Genomic DNA, 20,072 nt, shown 5'->3' with positions numbered 1-20,072 from the left:
CATGCATAACTTTAATACTATCATTGATTTAATGGGATTTAAGCATGTGTTTAAGCATCCTTCCTGAATATGAATGCTTTTTCTGAATCAGAGCCATGAGTAGTCCCATTGAAATCAACAGGACTACTTTCTTCCTTAAAGGTAAGCCTGTTCCTAAGGGTTACTAAGGGTCTGGGCTGCAGTTATTTTTCCACTATTGAAAAGACCTTTACACAAACATGAACAAGGGAGCAAAAATATCCTTGTACACATTTTAAAGTGTGCATTTTTTTTAAATTTCAGCACATTATTTAAAGAACACCCAATCACTCCCTACCCTTTTAAAAAAATTAGCCAGTTACAGAATATTCAAATTAAATGTAATGTGGACATAAGGCAGGGCTGATTTTCTAAATATCAAAATTTTGTCATTACTAGAATTATTTTGTTATTTTTCTACTTTCTGTTTTTAACAAATATGAATGCTATTTTTTCATTATAATTAAAAAAAAAAACAAATGTACCCATTATTCTTTCCAGCCCATTGTTTAAGAACATTTCACTTTTTACATAAAGATTTGCTCTGAAATGCTGACAAGGAAAATAACCTTGAGTTATTTGCTGCATAACTGCCAGATGAGTACACTAAAAGTGCCAGGGGACAACTTCATCTCGAGCATCTGACTCTTAAGAAAAATCTTCTATGTGTGGTATTTAAGAATTGGTACTGTATCTGCCTACTACCCTTCCTACAATATCTGAGCACCCCTTCCACAATATATGAGAAGAGATTGTCTTGCTGTTCTCAGACAAATCCAGGATACCAATGAGAGAGTCAAGGTCCATTGCTTTTTGTTAAAATAGCCATTCCAAAACAGGGAAGTGTCAGCACTGATGAGAGGCTTGGATGAGTTTAAAGTCCACTAGGACCATTGGACTGTATAACTGTGAAAGCCTGAAGGTCTAAGTACTGGGTACAGGAGAATGGTATTTGTCAGGTAGGCATAAAGATCTATGGATGGGAGGGAGAAAGCTAGGGACCATTCTTTCCAGGCAAGATTGTGCCGGCACAGATCAACTGGGAGCTGGTTTGCCTTTTTTTGTGAGAGGACAAGACTTCAGAGCTGCCAGACTTTTTCTCTCATTGACAGGTACTTAGTATCATTTCAACTATACTACAAACTACTGACTTGTCTATCTAGAGTAGGTCTGGCCTATCTGAGAGAAAGTTCCTGAGGCTAAATAGTGTCCTTCACACGGCTCTTGGATCTCATGCATTTATATGGAGCCTGATCATTGACTATGACCATTTTCCCAAAAGCACACAGCTCCTTTTGTGTCTCCCACCCTAAAGACTGACATTTGTGGTCAGAGAAAGCCCTCTTTATAATTATAGTCCTGATCCAAAGACCCTTAAAGTCAAGGGAGAGATTCAACACAGTCCCAGAACACCATAAGAGAAGTTTTGTGTTGGGCAGAAACATTTATCAATCACTCCAAGCCAAATATTCAATGGGCTTGGGCTTGAATCAGAAACAGCTGCAGAGTTCTGAGCGCAGAGTAGACATGAACACAGGAAACTACCTTGAAGGAGAACACCGGAAGGCAGAGTAGCAGTAGACTCTAGTAGAAGGGACAACACTGAAGACACTGAAACACCTGTATAGCTGTCTTTTCATTCTAAGTTGGTCTGGAAGTTATCTCTCAGTTTGAGTAGGCTCTGCTGTAGTTTAGAACAAATTCCAGAGACAAAAAGGATGGTAAGAGCCAGGAGCCTGTTAACTGGGAGTATTGGAAAAAGATTCAGGTCCTCCAAAGCAAAACTTCAGAACTAGTCTGTTCTGGCAAATGCAGCCTTCATCTGAAAAACCCATGCCATTTAAATCTATATTGCCCAGAGCTATTAAAGCGATACAGTGTAGCAGCCAATTGAGAATCTAATGTTTTAGTTCCTCTATGGGTTCATGTCACTGAAAGTGAGGCTCCTAATATCTAAGGAAACATCACTGGGAACCTCAGGAACAGAAGCCAATTTAAACTAGACTAGCAGTACAGAGGATACTGGTTTCTTTTTAATGCAGCTGGCTTTTTAGGCTCTTTAGTGAGGCAGGATCTTCCATCTAGCTCTGGCTTTAACAAATTAGGAATGAAAAAACAGGAAGAAGAGAGGGAGGAATGATAATATTCTTAAAGAAAAGAAGACCTCTCGGCCTACCTGATCTCAGACCCTGGAATGCTAAAGAAGAGTGAAAGTTGCCCATGGACTTTAGTTAGGGGGTGGCTGTGGATTTTTGGTGGGGACCTCCACAGATAATTGCTCTGAGACTTGGACTGTTAGGCAAAGAAATATAGGAAGTGCAGCTTTTGGTGTCTAGCCGCAAGAGTTACATTTGCTCAGTTTCCTGCTAGCCTTTTCTAGTTTCTCAGCTATTATCACCTCTCATGGAAAAACCTTTTTAGTTTATTTTATTTTATTTTTTTGGAGCAGCCTAGCTAGTCATTGAAATTTCTGGAATGTGAAAGTGGAGGCATTTCACTTGTGCTGATCACTCCTGGGAAGTCAGAAAATGACTAAGGCACTCAGGAGATACATGAGAACACCTGGACTTTGCCATTTTATTTGTTGCCCTTTCCTATTTACCTATGATGTTATATGCAAAAGCCCATTAATAAGTGAAATAAGTTTATGCACTTGGATAATATTCACTTAAGACATGCTGGGTCAGGGGAAGGGTGATTTACGAGGATGGAGTATGGAGGTAGAGATAGAGAACCAGATTTACTGGCATGTCTATTCCTTTGTGCTGCCCTGGTGCTGCAAACAACCATAAACCCATCTTAACTAGAGCAGTGCAAAACTGCTGGTGTAGCAGTGAATCTGGCCCATGATTTTAATTACCCTCAAAAAGTTAAAGCTTTCTCATCCCTGGAACAGGGCACTAATAGCTTTCCCTCAATGAATTATCATCATTAATGATGTCACCCATGTACTTTCAGTGGAGAATAGACTCCAAGATGCTTAATGGTCCATCCTAATAAGGAATTCAGGTACAGTTTGGTTACATATAAAATCTCTCAAGTTTAACAGGCTTCTTTAAGAGAACGTAACTGTAGTTTTGTGATTTTTACTAAGCAAGATAGGATGAAAGCAATTTTTTAAAGAAGTAATTCATTATTTCTGATCTTCTGTTCTCCAATATAAAGGTGAATCTGTATCATTATTTTATATGTTAAGCTTCAGAAGTTTTATCTGAAACATCGTCATTGTTGAACATTTAAAAAAAAAACCAAATAAAAATCTGTGATCTTTTTTATTATTCAGTACTTATGGAGATCTAGTAACATTTTTTATAGATTTACTACCTTTCAGATTTCAGTGCCAAACACAAGCTTTATTGTCAAATAAAGCATTGTTTTGTTTGTTGATTGCTGGCTTTAGAAGAGTATTGCTTCTGTTCTATAATTGCATGTACAAAATTATTTAATTGGTTTTGTTGGGATGTAATTCTGGAGAATGTCCCAGCCAGAAAAGATATAAAAATTGAAACAGTAAGTCCAACCAGCAAAGACAGGCTAAAAATTATTTTGGAGGTTGCTTGTGGTGGGGACGGGGGGACTAACAACAAAAGAACGGCCCATCCTATTTTGTTTAATTTTCCTTTAGGCCCTTATCCAACAGAAAACAGCCTCCAAGATTGCTGCTGACAAAAGCTCCATGGACCTTATGGCGTATGCATCCGTGAAAGCAGTTCCAAATTCCAAGAGGATATATTGGAAACCGCCATGTGGTAAACACACAGCTAGATTCTCCTCTGTTCGTGGTGTTAATTATACCTACCTCCACCAGCTGATATTCCTGAATTCCAGGGGCAATTCACCTGCCCTCTTTCAAAATTTCCACCGAAGAGGAGCAGCTTTAAATCACAGCCAGGACTCCACAGGAGTCCACAAGCAAAGAATGGTAAAGAGATGCACGGAATTAGTGTATCCTCCAGTTGCCTTGGATGCCCATCCTCCTGGGGCAGTTTAGCCCACCTTAGGGCTGCAGGCACTGCCTTTTGCAGACCCCCAGTAGAATAGAGGCAGTGGCCACTTTTCACTTCCACACCTGCCCTCTGACAGAGGTACCTCTGCTAGGGTTTATGACAGTAAAAGCTGGCAGGGACCCTGGAATCATAATGCCAAAAGTATCAAGTGGACACTTAATTAATACTTAGCACTTATAGGGCAGAGCATATTATATTTTAAACTCCTGTACAATCATTAATTAATCAATCCTCATATCACCCCAGTGAGGTAAGTATAATTATCCCCTTATACAGGCTGGGAAACTAAATACAGAAAGGTTAAGTGATTTGCCTGAGGTTACCAAGCAAATCAGTGCTGATCTGGGATTACTCAGTGTTCCTGAATCAAAGACCCATGCTCTGTCTGCTGACTCATATTCCCTTTCTAACTACCCCCTTCCCAGAGACAGAATCTGTGTTTCCAGCTCACTTAATTACCATGCTTGGCAATCAGGCTTAGGGCATGATATCAAAGCTCCAAGCTTTCCCTGACATCCCAATGGGGAGAGTATGTTCTACCCTGCTTGAATAACCTTCTGAAGAGGACTCATAGTTCAAATATCTCCCAGGGCTCAGCCAAGGAAACCAAGAGGATTGAGCAAAAGATTGTTTTTTTCACCTCCAGTGACTGGAGCAAAGAAGGTCACTCCACTGCTCATCACTTCTCTCCCTAGAACAGGTTCAGATGGGTCTCACTGTTATCACCATTCAGCATGTAATCAGGATGGGGTGAGAAGGCACCAGCAGTACCATTCCTGGAACTGGTGTGAAGGGGGGAAGGAATGTCTTGTCAGACAAACTTTTGGAGATCAAGACAAAGAGGTTCTACCCCAAACACCAATCTCCTTAAAAAAAAAAAAAAGGAGTACTTGTGGCACCTTAGAGACTAACAAATCTATTTGAGCATAAGCTTTCGTGAGCTACAGCTCACTTCATCAGATGCATGCAGTGAAAGATACAGTGGGGAGATTTTATAGACACAGAGAACATGAAACAATGGGAGCTACCATGCACACTGTAACGAGAGTGATCAGGTAAGGTGAGCTATTACCAGCAGGAGAGAAAAAAAAATCAAACACTTTTTGTAATGATAATCAAGGTGGGCCATTTCCAGCAGTTGACAAGAACGTGTGAGGAACAGTGCAGGGTTGGAGGGAATAAACAAGGGGAAATAGTTTTACTTTGTGTAATGACACATCCACTCCCAGTCTTTATTCAAGCCTAATGTAATGGTGTCCAGTTTGCACATTTAATTCCAATTCAGCAGTCTCTCTTTGGAGTCTGTTTTTAAAGTTTTTTTGTTGAAGAATTGCAACTTTTAGGTCTGTAATCAAGTGACCAGAGAGATTGAAGTGTTCTCTGACTGGTTTTTGAATGTTATAATGCCTGACGTCTGATTTGTGTCCATTTATTCTTTTACGTAGAGACTGTTCGGTTTGGCCAATGTACATGGCAGAGGGGCATTGCTGGCACATGATGGCATATATCACATTGGTAGATGTGCAGGTGAACGAGCCTCTGATAGTGTGGCTGATGTGATTAGGCCCTATGATGGTGTCCCCTGAATAGATATGTGGACACAGTGGGCAACAGGCTTTGTTGCAAGGATAGGTTCCTGGGTTAGTGGTTCTGTTGTGTGGTGTGTGGTTGCTGGTGAGAATTTGCTTCAGGTTGGGGGGCTGTCTGTAAGCAAGGCCTGGCCTGTCTCCCAAGATCTGATGAGTCGTCCTTCAGGATAGGTTGTAGATTCTTGATGATGCATTGGAGAGGTTTTAGTTGGGGGCTGAAGGTGATGGCTAGTGGCGTTCTGTTATTTTCTTTGTTGGGCCTGTCCTGTAGTAGGTAACTTCTGGGTATTCTTCTGGCTCTGTCAATCTGTTTCTTCACTTCCGCAGGTGGGTATTGTAGTTGTAAGAACGCTTGATAGAGATCTTGTAGGTGTTTGTCTCTGTCTGAGGGTTGGAGCAAATGCGGTTGTATCATAGAGCTTGGCTATAGACAATGGATCGTGTGGTGTTGTCTGGATGAAAGCTGGAGGCATGTAGGTAAGTATAGCGGTCAGTAGGTTTCCGGTATAGGGTGGCGTTTATGTGGCCATCACTTATTAGCACCGTAGTGTCCAGGAAGTGGATCTCTTGTGTGGACTGGTCCAGGCTGAGGTTGATGGTGGGATGGAAATTGTTGAAATCAGGGTGGAATTCCTCAAGGGCTTCTTTTCCATGGGTCCATATCATTAAGATGTCATCAATGTAGCGCAAATAGAGTAGGGGCATTAGGGGACAAGAGCTGAGGATGCGTTGTTCTAAGTCAGCCATAAAAATGTTGGCATACTGTGGGGCCATGCGGGTACCCATAGCAGTGCTGCTGATTTGAAGGTATACATTGTCCCCAAATGTGAAATAGTTATGGGTGAGGACAAAGTCACAAAGTTCAGCCACCAGGTTTGCCATGACATTAACGGGGATACTGTTCTTGATGGCTTGTAGTCCATCTTTGCGTGGAGTGTTGGTGTAGAGGGCTTCTACATCCATAGTGGCTAGGATGGTGTTTTCAGGAAGATCACCGATGGATTGTCGTTTCCTCAAGAAGTCAGTGGTGTCTCGAAGATAGCTAGGACTGCTGGTAGCTTAGGGCCTGAGGAGGGAGTCTACATAGCCAGACAATCCTGCTGTCAGGGTGCCAATGCCTGAGATAATGGGGTGTCCAAGATTTCCAGGTTTATGGATCTTGGGTAGCAGATAGAATACCCCTGCTTGGAGTTCTAGGGGTGTGTCTGTGCGGATTTGTTCTTGTGCTTTTTCAGGGAGTTTCTTGAGCAGATGGTGTAGTTTCTTTCGGTAACCCGCAGTGGGATCAGAGGGTAATGGCTTGTAGAATGTGGTGTTGGAGAGCTGCCTCGCAGCCTCTTGTTCATATTCCGACCTATTCATGATGACGACAGCACCTCCTTTGTCAGCCTTTTTGATTATGATGTCAGAGTTGTTTCTGAGGCTGTGGATGGCATTGTTTTCTGCACGGCTGAGGTTATGGGGCAAGTGATGCTGCTTTTCCACAATTTCAGCCCGTGCACTTTGGCGGAAGCACTCTATGTAGAAGTCCAGTCTGTTGTTTCGACCTCCAGGAGGAGTCCACCCAGAATCCTTCTTTTTGTAGCGTTGGTAGGAAGGTTTCTGTGAGTTAGTATGCTGTTCAGAGGTGTGTTGGAAATACTCCTTGAGTCGGAGACGTCGAAAATAGGATTCTAGGTCACCACAGAACTGTATCATGTTCATGGAGGTGAAGGGGCAGAAGGAGAGGTCCCGAGATAGGACAGATTCTTCTGCTGGGCTAAGAGTATGGCTGGATAGATTAACAATATTGCTGGGTGGGTTAAGGGAACCACTGTTGTGGCCCCTTGTGGCATGTAGTAGTTTAGATAGTTTAGTGTCCTTTTTCTTTTGTAGAGAAGCAAAGTGTGTGTTGTAAATGGCTTGTCTAGTTTTTGTAAAGGCCAGCCACGAGAAAGTTTGTGTGGGTTGGCTTTTTATGAGAGTATCCAGTTTTGAGAGCTCATTCTTAATCTTTCCCGGTTTGCTGTATAGGATGTTGATCAGGTGGTACCGGAGTTTCTTTGAGAGTGTGTGGCACAATCTGTCAGCATAGTCTGTGTGGTATGTAGATTGTAATGGATTTTTTACCTTCAGTCCTTTTGGTACGATGTCCATCTGTTTGCATTTGGAAAGGAAGATGATGTCTGTCTGTATCTGTACGAGTTTTTTCATGAAGTTGATGGATTTCCACTCCATACGGCTAAATTCAGTGCCTTGCATAATGACAGGTTTCAGAGTAGCAGCCGTGTTAGTCTGTATCCGCAAAAAGAAAAGGAGAACTTGTGGTACTTTAGAGACTAACCAATTTATTTGAGCATAAGCTTTCGTGAGCTATAGCTCACTTCATCGGATGCATGCAGTGGAAAATACAGTGGGGAGATTTTATAGACACAGAGAACATGAAACAATGGGTATTACCATACACACTGTAACGAGAGTGATCAGGTAAGGTGCGCTATTACCAGCAGGAGAGGGGGAAAAAAACCAAAACCTTTTGTAGTGATCATCAAGGTGGGCCATTTCCAGCAGTTGACAAGAACATGTGAGGAACAGTAGCGGGGGGAAAATAAACATGGGGAAATAGTTTTACTTTGTGTAATGACACATCCACTCCCAGTCTTTATTCAAGCCTAATGTAATGGTGTCCACTTTGCACATTTAATTCCAATTCAGCAGTCTCTCTTTGGAGTCTGTTTTTGAAGTTTTTTTGTTGAAGAATTGCAACTTTTGGGTCTGTAATCGAGTGACCAGAGAGATTGCCAACTGTGTCCACATATCTATTCAGGGGACACCATCATAGGGCCTAATTACATCAGCCACACTATCAGAGGCTCGTTCACCTGCACATCTACCAATGTGATATATGCCAGCATGTGCCAGCAATGCCACTCTGCCATGTACATTGGCCAAAACCGGACAGTCTCTACGTAAAAGAATAAATGGACACAAATCAGACGTCAGGAACTATAACATTCAAAAACCAGTCGGACAATACTTCAGTCTCTCTGGTCACTCGATTACAGACCCAAAAGTTGCAATTCTTCAACAAAAAAACTTCAAAAACAGACTCCAATGAGAGACTGCTGAATTGGAATTAAATGTGCAAACTGGACACCATTACATTAGGCTTGAATAAAGACTGGGAGTGGATGTGTCATTACACAAAGTAAAACTATTTCCCCTTGTTTATTCCCTCCAACCCTGCACTGTTCCTCACACGTTCTTGTCAACTGCTGGAAATGGCCCACCTTGATTATCATTACAAAAAGTGTTTGATTTTTTTTTCTCTCCTGCTGGTAATAGCTCACCTTACCTGATCACTCTCGTTACAGTGTGCATGGTAACTCCCATTGTTTCATGTTCTCTGTGTCTATAAAATCTCCCCACTGTATTTTCCACTGCATGCATCTGATGAAGTGAGTTGTAGCTCACGAAAGCTTATGCTCAAATAGATTTTTTAGTCTCTAAGATGCCACAAGTACTCCCTTTTTTTTTTTTGCAGATACAGACTAACATGGCTGCTACTCTGAAACCAATCTCTTTGAGACTGTGTGGGTGAGACCCCCATTCCCACCCACAACAATCAAGCTGCTTGAAGCTAGGAGGAGTTCAGATGCTATGACCCATTCCTTTAGGAACCAGACAATGGAATTACTACCTCCCTCAGAGTATAGGAAGTTTCAGAGGCTGCAGTGTGCATCTGGGTGATTAAAGGGACAGGTCCATAATATGGAGCAAGGCTCTTGGCAGCCAGCCAGCTTTTATCCTAATAAGTCAGCCTATTGCCAAGCCACTCTCCAGAATCTGACAGCCTATGCAGTTCAGAAGGCCACATAGGCCCCTTAACTTATTAATTTCAAGAACCACACAGAAATCTTTGACTATTTCCTTACTTACTTTTCATACTCTGCATCCTTCATCTTGAAACAACTGATCTCAAGAATCCGTCTTAGCTCATGCCGCTGTATTTGTCCTGTTCGGTTATAGTCAAAAAGTCTACAGGTCTTGAGGATGCTTTTCAAATTCTTTGAAATCTATAAATGACAAATGATCAAATTAACAAGAAACAAACACTGATGCAACCTGAAACACAGGCACTGGACAGCTTTGCTAATATAAAAAATGGCATTTTATACCTTTTCCAACAATGCAAAAAAACCAACTTTTTGAGCACAGTGTTACAAAATGACTCGAAGACATGAACACTGTGCAGTTATTGAATGTTTTAAAGGCTATTTCCTCAGTAAATGGTGTTGGTAAAGTTAAAAAACTTTTAGGCAAAGTAATGCGTTTCAAATACAACTCATTCCTTTTAAAAAGTAGATAAAAGACATCTTCCTCCAGTGACTGAAACCTAGAGATTTGACAGAAACCAAATACTGCATGATTGTGGCAGATCTGCTTGACATTGGTATTTATGTTTATTAGAAATCAACAAATGATTAGTGTTCTGCATAAAGTGGAGTGAATCTCTTTTTTATTCACTTCAAATATTTACCAAAAATAAGGGGGTATGTTTGAGGGTGAAAAAAGAAAACATGGGGTTTTGCTAGTGAAGGTGGTGACATTTGCAACTGCAGCCCTTTCCTCTGTCCCTGCTGAAAATCTGTGCAAATTCTGAACCTGAAAATGTAGTCATATATTAAAATATGACATTGTGGGGTGCCAAGCTTACTGTTTTTCAATTACTTCTATGTCGAATTTTGCTCAGTTTACAAGTAAGAAAAGTTTTCTTAAAAATACTGCTTTTTTTAACTACTGTTCCTAAAAATTCAAGCTAGGAAATGAAAGTCAAGTTGTGTACTTTCTGGTTCACACAACAGGAGCAACAATATAGATTCTACAACTGCTTGTTCTGATGATGGTACATGAGCCAGAATAGAATCCTGTAGGCTATGCAGTGCTAGCAGGAGTATAAAGTAGCAAAACCTTGGGTGAAATCCTGCTCCCACTGAAGTCAATAGGAGCTTTGCCATTGTGAACTCCTTATTCCCACTGCTGAGCAGTTAATCCCATGAGTACTTTCTTTGACTGCAATGGCACAATCTATGGTTATACCTGCCCGCCAATGTAAGTAATGGGCCCACAATCTAATCCAAAGTAAGCAGAATTGAGGCATACAGTCAGGTTATGACTGGTCCTTGGCAGGTGTGCACAGGCCAGGATGATGGAAGGGTAAAATTTTTTGTTTTGGATGGAGACAAGGAGGAGGGAAAGCTGGTTTTATTGATAAAAATTGCCTTTTGCTACTATGAACAGTTAAGACAACACAATAAAGTTCTAATATAAACAGGATTGGCAAAAATCCAGAAGTTTCCCAGTTTCACTGGACTGGGAAAACATTTCCACACATCTAGTCCCACATATCTAGTCCCACACAACCTCAAGGTTTTCATGAGAAAGGCTATTTATTAACATTTGATATCTCTTGGTAATCAGATTTTGTTAAAGAGGGTCACTGTACGGTCAAAGAATCAAGCTTTAAATACTTCAATCCCCCCAGAATCAGAGATTCATTTCCCAGAAGGTTGAACTTAACCCTACATTCTTATAAGTCAAATTGAGTGCCATGCAGTTTACTACTGTGGCACTCTGTACCTCAAAGCAGCACCCTAGAACCCCATATCCACCACTGTCATATAATCATGATATGTTTTGTACAATGTATGCCTTGTGAGGTATCATTTTAAAGGTCATGATCTGCTCAAACCTGTTCTGTCAAAATATGTATATCATTAGGGTTTATGAAGTGATGAGATTTTGCTGTATGGTTGTTATTGAAATATGTTGTAAATTTGGGAGTCATCCATTGTTAGTTCTCCAGTGACAACAAAGCTGGTGATCCACACCCAGGCTGCCATCAAACCACCATTAATCAGCAGATGAGTTGTAAACAAGGGATTTACAATTCTGTAAGAGAAACACCACACAATGGGAATTGCTCAACCCTGTGACTCAGAAAGCCCAACCAGGCATGCCTGGGTTAGTTTCTTTCCAGGGACATGGATTAAGAGTATAAAATAAGGGTCAGTGGCATCATGAGGGCACCTTTCTCCTCCCCACCTACACTGAAAGCAAAAGAATGCTGGGAAAACAAAGACCTGAACTGAGGAGACTGGTCCCAGGCTTAAAGGGAAAGCCTGTGTATTAAGGACTGTAACCTACCTGCAACATCCAGTAGGGTGAGAAAAACTGCTTGATACAAATATTGTTCAGCCTAATAAAGTCTAGGATTTAGACTGCATGCTTACCTTTTATTTTCTTTGGTAACTATCTCTGACTTCTTGTGCCTACCACTTATAATCACTTAAAATTGATCTTTCTGTAGTTAATAAACCTGTTTTATATTTTATCTAAACCAGAGCGTTTTGGCTGAAGTGCTTGGGAAATCTCAGCTCAGGTTACAAAGGCTAGCGTGTATCCTCTCCACATCGAGGGAGGGGCAGATTGGGTAATGAACATGTACAGGTCAGGCTTCTGACTAGGGCAAGACAGTTACTGTTCTGGGCTGCAAGGCTGGGGGCTTGGGAGATTTGCTGGTGCCTTTCTCTGTGTGATTTGTGAGTGGCTCAGGGAGCATTCATGCAATTTAGCTGGATGTGGGGCTGTTGTACTGAGTGATAACAGCACCTGGGGGGTTTGCTGCTTGTCACTAGCAAAGCATTGCAAGAGAGAGCCTGGGCTGGAGAAAGAGCCTGGGCTGGCGAGATAAGAGCATAACAGTTCCCCAGTACCCCAGGGATCCTGTCACAACTACATAAAGATATTTCAGCTGATCATTGAACATGATCAGCTTCTTTCAACATTAGAAACGTTAGTCCTGTTTGTTCTCCATAGACATTAATGAGCCAATCACACTTTTCATTACAGTAGGACCTTGTCTTGGTGTCTGGCCATATTGTCCTCTCTTACTACTGTTGTGTGTCAGTTGGCTACTACTTTCCACCCCAGAAGTAACTGCATTTCAGCAGTGTTACAAGTAGGTAGTTTGTGTAGCACTGGTGGGGGATCCCTCAGGATCAAAAGGCAGTTATTGGAGTTGTCATAAATATAAAGGGAAGGGTAAACACCTTTAAAATCCCTCCTGGCCAGAGGAAAAATCCTCTCACCTGTAAAGGGTTAAGAAGCTAAAGGTAACCTTGCTGGCACCTGACCAAAATGACCAATGAGGAGACAAGATACTTTCAAAAGCTGGGAGGAGGGAGAGAAACAAAGGGTCTGGGGCTGTCTATATGCTGCTTTTGCTGGGGATAGAACAGGAATGGAGTCTTAGAACTTTTAGTAAGTAATCTAGCTAGGTATGTGTTAGATTATGATTTCTTTAAATGGCTGAGAAAAGAACTGTGCTGAATAGAATGACTATTTCTGTCTGTGTGTCTTTTTTGTAACTTAAGGTTTTGCCTAGAGGGATTCTCTATGATTTGAATCTAATTACCCTGTAAGGTATCTTCCATCCTGATTTTACAGGGGTGATTCCTTTACTTCTATTTACTTCTATTTCTATTAAAAGTCTTCTTGTAAGAAAACTGAATGCTTTTTCATTGTTCTCAGATCCAAGGGTTTGGGTCTGTGGTCACCTATGCAAATTGGTGAGGATTTTTACCAAACCTTTCCCAGGAAGTGGGGTGCAAGGGTTGGGAGGATTTTGGGGGGTAAGACAAGTCCAAACTACGTTTCACAGTAAACCCAGTTAGAGTTTGGTGGTGGCAGTGGATATTCCAAGGACAAAGGATAAAATTAATTTGTACCTTGGGGAAGTTTTAACCTAAGCTGGTAAAAGAAGCTTAGGAGGTTTTCATGCAGGTCCCCACATCTGTACCCTAGAGTTCAGAGTGGGGGAGGAACCTTGACAGGAGTACTAGGTGTTTAAAGTATTTTCTTACACTTTGATGTGTAAAGAAAATTCAGTGCAAATCACATCCAGCACCAGACACAGGAAATTCTAAATACAGTTTTTATGCAGACCACAGATTACCCTGCAAAGACTGAAGTACTCTACCTCCAAATACAAGGCTACCCACCTAACTGTATTTTGCTAGCAACATAATTATTAATGATCCCTGTACTTCCCTCAACATATGCATTCCAAAGAGAGCCTGCACCCATGGATCTGAACTTGTGGGGTACCACCTGCATAATATTCTCCTTCCTGCTTCCTTATTCTGTGGAATCCTCTCTGCACGGAGAACACAAAGTTTCACTTCTGAATGTTTGACAGGGCAAGCAGAGGAAGGTGGAGAGGGTTCACTGGTCTGCACTGCATCACTGCATTCTCCCCACCCCAAACCCTCCGATTCTGTCTATACTAACTTACACGGTCTTCCCCCTTGTGTGGTGTAGAACAACCCCTAAAGGGGTTTCAGGGGAATCCACAGGACAAGTGAGCCCCTTGTAGCACAATTCATAGAGGGATCATGTTGTTCAAGGGAGGCAAAGTGCTGGAGTGAGGAGGCAAGAGACCTCTGTGCAGATTTGCTGAGATTCCCTTGCATAGCTTGGGGGATATAGGGAGGGAGAAGTCTGAAACCCATGGCTTCTGCAGGTAGCAAAAGCTGCTCCCCGCTTGTAAGAGAATCTGAAGGAAGTTCTGCAAGTGCAAACTAACAGTTGCTGTTCCTCTTTAGAGCAAACACCCTAGTAATGTAGGGAGTACAGCAAGTACTGAAATATTTATTTGAAGTAAAAATGGCAAAAATTTAAGGGTGGCAACTGTTCATTCTACAGAACTCTATGCTGAGGAATGAGGCAATGGCGGGACTGGGATTTAAATCCAAGTCTCCTGACTGCCAGCCCATTGTTCAAACCAGCAGAACATTCCGCCTCTCTCATTTTAGTGAAAACATGTCAAACATCCCACCGCCACGTTGTCATTCCTGGGGGCAAAAGAATGAGAAGTCACTTGTGCCTTTAAGGCACAGCCTGCAGCAGGGAATAGCTTGGAAGTACACTGCCTCTGCAGCAGTCACCAGAGAAGCACAGCTTGTGCATCATACGTTTACAGGGTGCAAGATGTGCTTTCCTTCACAAAAGGCAAAGTCTGCTGGTCTGTACAGGGCAAGAAAGGGAGAAAGGCCATAACCCGTCCATTTCCACAGCCCTTCTGGGGAAGCTACCATTGCTGGACTGAAGCAATCCTGGCTCCTGGCATCCTCTTTCCCTCAGCCTGCACACACAGGCAGAAATTCTCACATTCTACCCTGGAATGGGCTTGGAGAATGAACCACCTTCTCATCCCTAACGGGTGGCTTCTCCAGAGCAGGATACCAGGTATACAGGAAAGGCAGGGTGAGCAAGCTTTCACAGCCAGAACTCAATCTGGTGCCTGTACTGCAGACAAACAGAAAACTTCAGCCTGCAAGGCCGTCAATCCAGCACATTTCATGCATACTTTTTTTTTTTGCTTTGTTTAAAGAAAAAGGAAAAATAAATGCATGAAAAAATATTCCTTGTGCAATAAACACATCAATGCTCATTTTCCATATATTCTGCTTTGGGCCATTTTGTGTAAAATCTTTAATTAAAGTTTTTCTTTGAAATTGTCATCATCAAACCAGAAGAAAGAAAGTAAAAAACGGAAGGACACAGCTGTGCATATATGAAGTGCTATTCAGTACCAAATGAATTGGAACAAAATAAGTATCGTGACTGTTATGCTCTTAGTTTTGGCTCTGTATTCTCAGTAGCACAGTCTAACTTGTCACTTTATATTGATTCCATCTGTTTACACTCTGCAGAGTATTGGCTTCCTACGGTGAACATTTCCTATTTACCAGCTGGTAGAGATAGGCCAAATCAGATAGAAAAGAATTAGACTATTTTCAGAGCCTCATAAACATAAAATCAAAAATTTGTGGGGGAAGGGAAGTCGGAAAGTGGGGAGTGAGGAAGAGATACTGGGCCTAATTCTCATTTACACTAAGGCCCTTTATACATTCTAGCTATTTAGAGGGCCCTTAAAATTGGTGTAATATATTTATGCACACTTTAAGGCCTTTTTACACCACCACATTTTACGGGAGTGTAAAGGCGGCTTAGTGTAAATGAGAAACAGGCTCAGTATGTTGCTTACCTTTAAAGAGACACTAGCAGTTTAGGTCCAGAACTAAGGATTAGTTAGTATGAATACTTATGCACCAACATCTCCATACAACAGCTAGAAGTGAAATGCCGAAATGTAAACCCTGATGCATAAGTGCATTATGGAGCCATCATTGTATCCTCACAAGCCTTCTTACAAATTTGCTTTTCCTAGTGGTTGGTTCTCTTCTTTTTCTTCTTTGCCGAGGTGGTTTCAACCCCATAGCCGATAACTCCTTGTTGGATCAACCAGGCAAGGTACTAACAAGCTTCAACAGGACTTTATTTTCAAAGTGGAAACCTCTTTACCAAGCTGCTGCTGCACCCTCTGTAGCTTTCTCCCAGCCTCTCAACTCTTCCCCGCTCCTTCCTGTTTCCTGTCCTTTCAGACTCCCAACAGCCAGTGCTCCCAATTCTAATAATTACAAGGAACATCTAAACACCACATTCCCTCCTCTTTTAAGAAACTCTCCCAATTAAAATAAACATTATTGTTCTAACCACAGGAACAAATATGAAACAAGACACTATACTGTTGGCAGAAATATTACACTGAAAACACTGTAGATACTACCTAACATAGTCTCTAGTCCACACAGGTGGTCATCTGGGTTTGACAGGCCATCTCTCAAGCCCCAGTTCCAGTGCAATGTCTTGTTGTGTTGGTACTACGGTGAAGTCATCCAATGCAGACTGGGTGTTGGCATAATCTCCTCTTGGTGCATATGCAGGTGCAAGATAAGAAGCATTCCATACCCGCCCATCAGAAAGTCGATAGGTGTAAGATCCCTTCTTCTCTATGATTTTAAGAGGAGCTGTGAATTTATGGTCCCCTTTGCATAAAATTCCAGGTTTTCATATTCTAACAAAGGAACCACACTCAAACTTTGGTTCCTTAGCACCCCGCTGCTTGTCTGTGAAAGCCTTAGACTTTGCTTGGTTCTGTTCAACTGTTTTTCTCACATCATCCTCGTTTGGGGCATCAGATTCTGCCTTTAACAATCCAGCAATGTTCAGTTTAGTATTCATCTGTTTCCCATGCAGTAACTCTGCGGGTGATCTTTGCATTGTGGCATGTTGTGTAGCCCGGTATGCTTGCAAGAAACCAGTAGTGAAGGGTATCCACAATCGCCCTTCCAGTTTAGCCATTTGCAAACTCTTTCAAACTTCTGTTAAACCATTCAATTTCCCCATTGGCTTGAGGGTAATATTGGGATGACCTTCTGTGTAAAATGTTCCTCTGTGCTCGAAAAGTTTCAATTTCCAGGGAAGTAAATTGACTACCATTATCTGAAACCAGTTCTTTGGGGTTAGCTTCCTTGCTAAAAACTGAAGAGAGGAGCTTAATTACTGTAGCAGAAGAGATTTGCGATGTAAACGCTACCTCAGGCCATTTACTGAAATAGTCTATTAAAGTGATGGCATAACGGCAGTCAATTGGAGCAGTATCAAAGGGTCCTACAATGTCAATCGCCACTTTTTCCCATGCAGATTCAGGAAGAGAAACAGGCTGTAATGGAGGGGTAAATGTCACTGCTGTCTTATCATGCATTTGGCAAGTGACACAGGATTTTATGAGTGCTTCAGTTTGAGAGTCCATCCCTGGCCACCAATACAGACCCCGTAGTCATTGTTTGGTTCGGACAATTCCTTGATGAGTATCGTGTGCCAGGTGTATGAGTTTTGACTGTAATTCTTCTGGCACAAGGAGCGGGTGTGTACCTCGTCGCAAACAGCCATCAAACAAAGAAAGTTCACCCCAAACTCTAAAATAAGGCAGCAAAACTGGGTCAAGGTTTTTAGGGTGACTGGGTCATCTCTTTGTCAGAAATTCCCATAGTTTTTGTTGAATTGGACACACTGAACAAGCAGCTTGAAATTGTTCTCTTGTAACTGCAGTGAGAGTGCTTGTAATAAGTGCAACCACTACATCCTCATCCTCCGGTGGACCATCTGGTGAAGGCAAAGGCAGGCGAGAAAGGCAATCAGCGACCATATTTTGGTTTCCAGGCTTATATTCCAGTTCATAATTGAAAGAGAGTAGTCTTGCAGACCATCGAGCAATACGATATCCTGCTCTTCCCAGTCCTTTCGTGGTGAGCAACGTCGTCAAAGGGCTGTGGTCTGTGCGCAACTTGAACGTGCGGCCCAAGAGGTAAGTTCTCCATTTTCCAGTAGCCCAGACACAAGCAAGTGCTTCTTTTTCGACTGTAGAATATTTTCTCTCAGCATTACTTAGTGTCCTTGAAGCAAATGCAACAGTCCTCTCTGTGTTGACCTCATGCAGTTGTGGGAGAACAGCCCCAAGTCCATAATCAGAAGCATTAGTAGTTACAATTGTGGGCAATGCAGGACTGAATAGTGCAAGTATTGCACTATGTACAATCAAGTCTTTCTGGTGCATCCGTTGTCCACACTAAGGTTGAACTTCTCCGTAGTAATTCCCGTAACAGTTCAATGACAGAAACATAATTGGGAATGAATTTTGCATACCAGGAGATAAGACCCAAGAAGGAACGTAAGGTTTGCAAATCTGTTGGAGGAGGAGCATTTGAAATTGCCAGGATATGATCTGGATCAGGTTTTAGTCCAGCCTGTGAAATTGTATGCCCCAGAAAGGATAGTTCAGTTTGTCTAAATTTGCATTTGGACCTATTGAGCTGGATGCCTGGTGTGCTGATGCAGTTTAGTACAGGCTGCAGGTTATTGTCATGCTCCTCAGAAGTATTTCCAAACATGATAATATCATCCAGATAGCACTGAACTCCATGTTGATTCTTCAGAATCAATGCCATCATTTTTTAAAAGGCACTTGGGGCAGATGCGAGACAGTATGGAACATATTTAAAACAAAATAGTCCCTCATGTGTAATAAATGCTGTGAAGTCTCTGCTATCTTCATGCAACATAACCTGGTGGTATGCGCTCTGCAAATCAAGAGTGGAAAACATCTTTGCTCCACAGAGTTCTGCAAATATTTCTTCTATGTGAGGAAGAGGATGACTGTCAATCACAATTGCTTTATTTGGCTCCCTTAAGTCCACACAAAGGCGAATGCCTCCACCCTTCTTCTGCGTCACTACTATAGGTGAAACTCATTCTGAGGAGTTGATCTCTTCAATAATGTCCTTTCAATAAAGTCTGCTAAGTTCCTCTGAAACAGCTTCCCTGACTGAAAATGGTAAGCACCGTAACTTCTGTCATACAGGCATCACATTATTCTGCATTTTAACTTTATGCAGAAACCCATAAGCACAGCCAAGTTTCTCCTCAACCTGGTGCTGGGTCCCAGCTAAAACTGGTGAGTGTACTGCAAGAGTGCTTTGCTGAGGAAGATCAACTCGTCCATTAAACTACCCTGAGATTTAAAGCAGCCAATAAATCTCTGCCAAGGATAGGAGTGCCTTTGTGGACAATGTAGAACTCTGCAGTTACACAGCAATCGCCAAAAGTAACTCTTACTGGCAGGGAGCCATGTACTGAAATATGGTTTTTCAAATAGCACACCAAGTGAAGTTTGGATTCAGTAAGAGGCACATCTTTAAAGTAATGCAGATAGATGGAATCAGGTAGTATAGATACTGCTGAGCCAGTGTCCAACATTAGCTGAATAGAGTGTGGTTTGCCTGAAGGTATGGCAGAAATGTTTACAGTGTACTTTATCTGTTCTGGAATATGTGCAGTAGTGATTTTGTCCACGCTCAGCACAGTAACATCTGGTATTGTAACTGCATGCACCTGTTGATTGAACTGGCTACTGCGACATACTTTAGCAAAATGTCCAATCTTTTTACAATGATTGCACTGAGCTACTTTTGCCGGACATCCTGTATAGCTTACAAGGTGTTGTGGGGATCCACAGCGAAAACATGCTTTTACTGTATTTTGAATTTGCTGATTCGGTGGTTTTTCATTAGTTTTCCTCTTGCAATTGTGTGTCTGCAGTGGTACTGAACTTTTCTGCAAAGGAGTCACAGCCTGGACTGTGCCTCCTGTATCTATGCTCCTTATTTTGGCTTCAGCTGTAGCTGACTCAATCTGAGTAGCAATGGTTATTGTTTTTTCTAGTGTAAGTTGTGGTTCTAAAAGTAAGCGTTCTCTTACATGAAGCATGGTTGTTTTCTCAATGAGCTGGTCTCTAATCATCTCATCTGCCACATTCCCAAAGTCACAAATTATAATCAGACTCCTCAGTGAAGCAATATGCTGCATTATAGTTTCCCCTGGTTTCTGCTCACACTGGCGAAATCTGTAGTGATTAGCTACTACATTCACTTTTGGCACAAAAAAATTCTTTAATGCAGTGAGTGCAGTCTCATATTTATCATCTGCAAGGGGAAAAGTGTAAAATATACGCTGC

General features: G+C 41.9%; 1 protein-coding gene across 1 annotated transcript in view; it reads right to left on the bottom strand.

Annotated features, from left to right (window-relative positions):
• The window catches only part of EFCAB6 (EF-hand calcium binding domain 6), a 153,739-nt gene that overhangs the window by 95,719 nt on the left and 37,948 nt on the right, over positions 1-20,072 (bottom strand). The window contains exon 6 of the mRNA XM_074936748.1: positions 9,533-9,669. Within this exon, the coding sequence (XP_074792849.1) occupies positions 9,533-9,669 (137 nt within the window). The remainder of the gene's footprint in view (positions 1-9,532; positions 9,670-20,072) is intronic.

This window comes from Natator depressus, chromosome 1, assembly GCF_965152275.1.
Source record: "Natator depressus isolate rNatDep1 chromosome 1, rNatDep2.hap1, whole genome shotgun sequence".
Lineage (NCBI taxonomy): Eukaryota > Metazoa > Chordata > Testudines > Cheloniidae > Natator > Natator depressus.
Note: the sequence above shows the minus strand (reverse complement) of the source record. Positions and strands in the feature narration are given on the sequence as shown.